The sequence below is a fragment of the Saccostrea cucullata genome, unplaced genomic scaffold (assembly GCF_032062105.1).
Source record: "Saccostrea cucullata isolate Sc308-1 unplaced genomic scaffold, CSIRO_AGI_Scuc_v1 ctg7216, whole genome shotgun sequence".
NCBI lineage: Eukaryota > Metazoa > Mollusca > Bivalvia > Ostreida > Ostreidae > Saccostrea > Saccostrea cuccullata.
The window spans coordinates 48349-56044 of NW_026934551.1; the positions used below are offsets into that span (position 1 = coordinate 48349).

General features: G+C 33.4%; 1 protein-coding gene across 1 annotated transcript; it reads left to right on the plus strand.

The window, feature by feature from the left end:
- Nucleotides 1-3855: 3855 nt before the first annotated feature.
- Nucleotides 3856-5887, plus strand: LOC134240981 (melatonin receptor type 1B-like). Its single transcript, XM_062723080.1, has 3 exons — nucleotides 3856-3876; nucleotides 4763-5048; nucleotides 5154-5887. Exons 1-3 carry the CDS (start codon nucleotides 3856-3858, stop codon nucleotides 5885-5887), a joined length of 1041 nt encoding a protein of 346 aa, XP_062579064.1.
- Nucleotides 5888-7696: the final 1809 nt, after the last annotated feature.

Genomic DNA, 7696 nt, shown 5'->3' on the forward strand with positions numbered 1-7696 from the left:
TGCCATGGTTACTAAAAATAGAATTTTCTGTGAAATTCTTTTAAAACGCTACTCCTTCTACAGTTTTAGTCTCATTTCAATATCACTTGGCACACAAGTAGACTACACTAAGATACATGAAATAGTGCATCGGTTTTTGATTTCAGTGAGCAGTGTTGCAATGGTTACTAAAAATAGAATTTTCTGAGAAATTCCTTTAAAACGCTACTCCTTCTACAGTTTTGGTCTGATTTCATTATCACTTGGCACACAAGTAAACTACACTAATTTACATATAATAGTGCATCGGTTTTTTATTTCAATGAACGGTGTTGCCATGGTTACTAAAAGTAGAATTTTCTGTGGAATTCCTTTAAAATGCTACTCCTTCTACAGTTTTGGTCTGATTTCAATATAACTTATCACACAAGTAAACTACACTAAGAAAAATAATTCTGTGCATCGGTTTTTGATCAGTACAAACCAGTAGAGCTACAGTCTCGACAGAGACTTCTGGTTTAAAAACCCGATTGTTAACCATATTAACCCTGAGAACTGAATTGTATTCTTTTCAACAGATATTCTACATTTTAAGAATGAAACTCTTCATGCGTTTTTCTTTCTTTTACTTAGTGTTTGTTAAAAGCTCTATATCTAATCGTTTAATTAACGACCAATAAAAGTAATTACTTCAAAAAATTGTTGTTGTATATATACGTCACGTATTAAGATATTCCGGTTTAGAAAAAATATATGTACACAAAATCATAAAAAAAATCCGGAAAAAATCTGGTTTTGCCAGCATACGCAATTTGCTTCACATATAAAAACCGTTCATTTTCTCAATTCGATTGAGTAGACGGTATCAAGTGATTCTGTATTTTAATTATTGTGTGTAATCATACTCGGTGGTCTTTTTTCGACTTATTAACTCCAATCTAAGGACTGGTGTTGTCGCTATGGGCGACTTAAAGTGCTCGGTAAGATAATACACTTTTACTTTCCAAATTAATAATCAGGTTTTAAAGTATGATGCTTGAAAGATAATCTAAGAATTTTATAATGGAGAGGGTTGCCTACCTGATCTCTAACGCTGTTTATAAGGTAAGTCCTTTAAGAATACTAAATATTACAATGTTCTTGCATTTACATGTAATTTTATAAAGCACATGCTTAGGCCATCTTGAAAAAAAAATGATTTTCTGTATACAGAGCGCCAGACTAAAAAGAGCCCGACTCAAAATCTCTCTTTTTAGCTCTACTGATCAGAGACCAGAAGAGCTTATGCAATAGTAATGCGTCCGTCGGCCGGCCGTCTGTCTGTCTGTTTGTAAACAATTTTTCAAAATGCTACTCCTCCTACAGTTATGGTCTGATTTCAATATAACTTGGCAAACAAGTAGACTACACTAAGATGCATAATTCTGTGCATCGGTTTTTGATTTCGATGAACGGTGTTGCCGAGGTTACTTAGAATAAAAAATATCTGTAAAATACTTTCAAAATGCTACTCCTCCCACAATGTTGGTCCTATTTCAATATAACTTGGCACACAAGTAGACTACACTAAGATACAAAATTCTGTCCATCGGTTTTTGATTTCGATGAACATGGTTGCCGAGGTTACTAAAAATAGAAATTTTTGTGAAATTGTTTCAAAATGCTACTCCTCCTACAATTTTGGTTCGATTTCAATATAACTTGGCACACAAGTAGACTACACTAAGATACGTAATTCTGTCCATCGGTTTTTGATTTCGATGAACATGGTTGCCGAGTTTACTAAAAATAGAAATTTTTGTGAAATTGTTTCAAAATGCTACTCCTCCTACAATTTTGGTCCTATTTCAATATAACTTGGCACACAAGTAGACTACACATAGATACATAATTCTGTGCATCGGTTTTTAATTTCGGTGAACGGTGTTGCCTTGGTTACTAAAAATAGAAATATCTGTGAAATTGTTTCAAAATGCTACTCCTCCTACAGTTTTGGTTCGATTTCCATATAACTTGGCACACAAGTAGACTACACTAAGATACATAATTCTGTCAATCGGTTTTTGATTTCGATGAATGATGTTGCCGAGGTTACTAAAAATAGAAATTTTTGTGATATTGTTTCAAAATGCTACTCCTCCTACAATTTTGATCCGATTTCAATATAACTTGGCACTCAAGTAGACTACATTAAGATACATAATTCTGTGCATCGGTTGTTGATTTCAATGAACGGTGTTGCCATGGTTACTAAGAATAGAAATTTTTGTGAAATTGTTTCAAAATGCTACTCCTCCTACAGTTTTAGTTCGATTTCAATATAACTTGGCACACAAGTAGACTATACTAAGATACATAATTCTGTGCATCGGTTTTTATTTTGATGAGTGGCAAGGATCATTTTTCTATTTATTGCTGATTTAAAGTCTCAAGTCCCAACTGCTACTTTTCTCTCCCTTTGTTTTAAGTATAAACCAGTAGAGCTACAGTCTCGACAGAGACTTCTGGTTTACATAAAAGGACAATTTTTTTCTCCGTTTTTTCCCCTCCTTTCCCGTCAACACATATGTTGAACTTTTCAGAGGAAATATTTTCTGCTTACGGAGAAAATATTTTTACCATGAGTTATGAGAGGGAGAGTAAATTTTTTTAAAGATGGTGGGCCTAACAATAAAATATTGAAAGAAATTTTGTTTAAATTCTCTCTTGAAAGTCTATTCTAGGTTTCAATATTGTAAATTAGCAGTGACAATCACCCTGGTTACTTTAAAAAAAATGCAACAAAGAAAAACTGTTAAAGCTTATTTTTAAGAGAAAACAATATTTATTTATTTACTTCAATTTGTATTTTACCGTTCATGGTAGCTCAGTCGGTAGAGCGCTCGCTCCGTGATCGGGAGGTCGTGAGTTCGTATCTCGGCCGCGACTGACCTAGTCGTTAAAATGGGTAGCAACTGTTCCTTCGCCATGCGCTCGGCACTTTGAAGTGAAAGTTGCGGGTCCTTCGGATGAGACCTTAAAAAGCGAGGCCCGTGTCAGCGGCAGGCGTTGGCACGATAAAGATCCCTCACTGCTCAATGGCCCTAAGTGTCGAGTAAAGGTCAAAATTTGAAGCCCACGTCTCCATATGAGTGAAAATTTCTCGAGAGGGACGTTAAACAATATACAATCAATCAATCAATTTGTATTTAAGGGGAAATTTGGCTTTTTGGGTTTTTTTTGTTGTTGAATATCTTAAATGTGTTAATCTGACATTTAATGTTAAAAAATATTTACTTTTTGAATGAATACACATACATTACTCTACATTGCAAAGATGCAAAGATCTAAAAGAATTTCACTTTTTTATTTCCAAGTGAAGCAAACAATCATTTATCAAAAAAAAAAAAAAAATAGTACCACAATAAAACTTGACTGTCAGGTTTACACATCATTTTTTAAAAACCCGATTGTTAACCATATTAACCCTGAGAACTGAATTGTATTCTTTTCAACAGATATTCTACATTTTAAGAATGATACTCTTCATGCGTTTTTCTTTCTTTTACTTAGTGTTTGTTATAGGCTCTATATCTTATCGTTTAATTAACGACCAATTAAAGTAATTACTTCAAAAAGTTGTTGTATATATACGTCACGTATTAAGATATTCCGGTTTAGAAAAAATATATGTACACAAAATCATAAAAAAAAATCCGGAAAAAATCTGGTTTTGCCAGCATACGCAATTTGCTTCACATATAAAAACCGTTCATTTTCTCAATTCGATTGAGTAGACGGTATCAAGTGATTCTGTATTTTAATTATTGTGTGTAATCATACTCGGTGGTCTTTTTTCGACTTATTAACTCCAATCTAAGGACTGGTGTTGTCGCTATGGGCGACTTAAAGTGCTCGGTAAGATAATACACTTTTACTTTCCGAAATTAATAATCAGGTTTTAAAGTATGATGCATGGAAGATAATCTAAGAATTTTATAATGGAGAGGGTTGCCTACCTGATCTCTAACGCTGTTTTATAAGGTAAGTCCTTTAAGAATACTAAATATTACAATGTTTCTTGCATTTACATATAATTTTAAAAAGCACATACTTAGGCCATCTTGAAAAAAATGTTTAAATTCCTTCTGTATACATATCGCCAGACTAAATAGAGCCCGATTCAAACCCTCTCTTTTTTACATAAAAGGACAATTTTTTTTCTCCGTTTTTTTCCCCTCCTTTCCCGTCAACATTTATGTTGAACTTTTCAGAGGAAAGATTTTCACAACTGCTTACGGAGAAAATAATTTTACCATGAGTCATGAGAGGGAGAGTAAAAATTATTTTACAGATGGGGGGCCTAACAATAAAATATTTAAAGAAATTTTTTTTCAATTCTCTCCTGAAAGTCTATTTTAGGTTTCCATATTGTAAATTTGCAGTGACAGTCACCCTAGTTACTTTAAAAAAATGCACCAAAGAAAAACTGTTAAAGCTTATTTTTAAGAGAAAACAATATTTACTTATTAACTTCAATTTGTATTTAAGGGGAAATTTGGCTTTTTGGGGGGTTTTTGTTGTTGAATAACTTAAATGTGTTAATCTGACATTTAATTTTAAAAAATATTTACTTTTTGAATGAATACACATGTATTACTCTACAATGCATCTTCATTAAAAGAATTTCCCTTTTTTATTTCCAAATGAAGCAAACAATCATCTATCAAAATTTAAAAAAAAAATAGTACCACAATAAAACATAAAGTTAATTGAGAATCACCATTGTTTCTTTTCTTTGTAGAATGAAACTTTTTATATCAACTATACTCTAGATAACTGCGAGAGCGTTGACAACGATACCATAAAGAAAGGGATACTCCCTCTCTTGCAGACCGACACGCTCCTAGCAGTATTGTACATTATCATTACCAGTACGGCCCTGCTGGTGGGGACTGTAGGTAACACATTAACTATCCTGGTATCGACCGTTCTCAGAGACGTCAACAAATGTGGAAAAGAATTCATAATTAACCTGGCACTGGCGGATCTCTGTGTCACTGCCATAGCCGACCCCATGTGTATTCTTGGTATTTTTTAATATTTTGTCTTATTTATCTTCTGATTGAATGGCTGAGTCTAAAGCTAATTTTTTTAAAGGCAATATAACATACTTAGCTATATTTTGTATTTAGGTGTCACACATGGAGAACAGTTTTTCCAGGGAAGGAAACTGTTGTGTATTTTTGTGGCGAGCCTTTGTCTGACTGCCTGCATTTGTGCATTCTTCAGCCTGTTCCTTATGTCGATGTCACGCTTTATATTCCTGCGCCACAACCACGTGTATGACAGAGTTTTCAACCGTGTCACCAGCATTTTGCTCTGTTTCACCTGTTGGATGGTGGCTTTCTCGTTTGAAATACCTAATTTTGTTGGTTGGGGAGGACACTTCTTCGACCACAAAAATCACCAGTGCATCTGGGATCGGACAGCAAGTTTATCCTATTCCATGTTTGTTTCAATGATTTTGATTGGTGCTCCACTCGTAGCAATGGCTATATGCTACTTTCTTATTTTTAAGCGTATTTGGGAAACAAAACGAAACATTTACATTTTGGACATTGACAATCCTTTGAGAATGAGAAAAGTTTGGAGAGAAACAGTCCGTTCATCTCAGATGTTGTTTTGTATTTTTATTGCGTTTGTCATCTGTTGGACGCCGTATGCCATTCTTGTTACTTTAGATGTGCAAGACACTTTCCCAATGAAAGTTCATCTGTTCATTACGCTCACGGCACACTTACACTCAAGTGTCAACGGCATCATTTATTTTGCAGGAAACAAACGGTTTAGAATTGGAATTCTAGTCTACGTCTTTGTGTTCGTAGATCAACTCGTGAAGGAACGTGTACTTCCGGTCCTAACGTGATTCCTCATTTAGATTCTCGTCTGTGAGGCGCCACGTTCTTCCTGTTCTAAAATTATGATCGCTTTAAATTTATATCAGTTGAGCAACTGGGATGAGAAAGACGATTCTAATGTTAAGTTGCATTTGTGAGTGTCAGGAGATAAGGAGTTCAGTTTACCTTGCGTGACGTTGTTATTTTCGGCTAAGTCGGCATCAAATTGACAATTTTCAACTCGCGATAAAGTTTTCCATTTAATAAATTCTGATAAAAATTTTTCATACCTATTTTGTATAGGACTTTATCGTTTACACAGTATAAATATTATTGTTCTGTAATAACTATTCATTTTTTTTTTCCTGTAGTTCATGTAAGTTCTCCAAAACGTCTTTCAACACTATTTCAAACTCGGATGCCACTTTACCTCACATTTTGCACGAGTCGCGTTGTTTCATTGACCTTCCGCGAGCTGTAGTTGAAGATATTGATCAAATCAGCCAATGAGAAGAAAGCTTAGTTATAAATCGGAGATTCGTATGATACCTGAATCCCCCGTATTTCATTGTAAACAAAGCGGAGAGCTGGCACGTTTTTGTACAAATCGTGTATTTCAGATGGTAAGCAATATTTTAATTAAAAAAATTCATTCATATTTAAAACATTCATGATTTTTCCTTTAGAAATATGAAATCAGTTAACAGACATTTTACACAGGGCGCCCCGGACAGCGCAGTTAAAACGACTTACCCAGTAAGAGTGGGCGCCGACATAGAGTAGAAAATGAAAACACATGACTGGGGGACAGTCGATGACCATGGCAAGTTTGTTTTCAAATATTTTATACCAATTTAATTGAATTATAGTCAAATTTAAATTTAAATCAAGGATAATGGCATTCTATGAATTGAAAATTAGTATTAAACTGAGGAAAATTCGAATTTCCTCGACGTGGTCTTTTCTTTAATGTGTCAAATTCTGACGAAACTAATTAATTTTATACAATTTTATAATGAAATAAATTAATTCATAGATTAATTTCATGTAAAAAAATGTTTTGTTGCACCCTACTTTTACATTTTCAGAACATTATTCCCGATGCTGCTCAACATGCAAAATCTGCAGTGTCGCAGCTGGTTGACATAGAAACTAAATGGAAGAACTGTTGTTAAGCCATATTTATTGTGAAATGTGCTGGCAAATTGTAAAGTATCAAATGTGTTGATTTCTGGAATTTACTGAAATTGTGTTAGAATTAAATATACATGTATAAAATAAATTTTGTAATTAAAGTGAGTAATCAAACTTGATTTTGATGTTTTTGTTATGATCTCCATGTATTCGCAATATGACAGCACAAACATGTACTACTGTATAATAATTAGGTTATTTGCCTATAATAAAGGCAAATTATTAAAGAAAATGTGTAGTTATTATGAGATATTTATTTTTTTAAATAAAACAATGTTGTGATACAAATAATTTTTTGTAACATAATGAATTAACTAAGATTGAATTCAGATATTTGGTTTTTGCATGTATGTCGGCCATGTTGGAAATATGCAAATTTTGGCAGCTATTTTGAATTTATGCATTAGCGTACTCAAGAATAATAGCATAAACAACAACAATTCCGAAAATATATAGTTTGCTTATGCTTTACTTATTTAAATTAATATTAATCGCCGATTTTGCCTAATATTACAGCAAATTTCTTGATTTAAGTGCCATATACACTCAAGATAAAACATACAGTATGGCATTTCAAGAATTCCGCCCATATCTGAACTTTAAAATGTTGTAACTTTGCTTCTAGTTGGAATATTTTGATGAAG

Bases quoted from the DNA above. Each gene is read 5' to 3' on its own strand.
- LOC134240981 (XM_062723080.1), top strand. From the start codon at position 3,856: ATGGGCGACTTAAAGTGCTCG. The intron at 3,877-4,762 runs GTAAGATAATAC...TTTTCTTTGTAG, and splicing joins TGGGCGACTTAAAGTGCTCG to AATGAAACTTTTTATATCAA. The intron at 5,049-5,153 runs GTATTTTTTAAT...TTTTGTATTTAG, and splicing joins CGACCCCATGTGTATTCTTG to GTGTCACACATGGAGAACAG.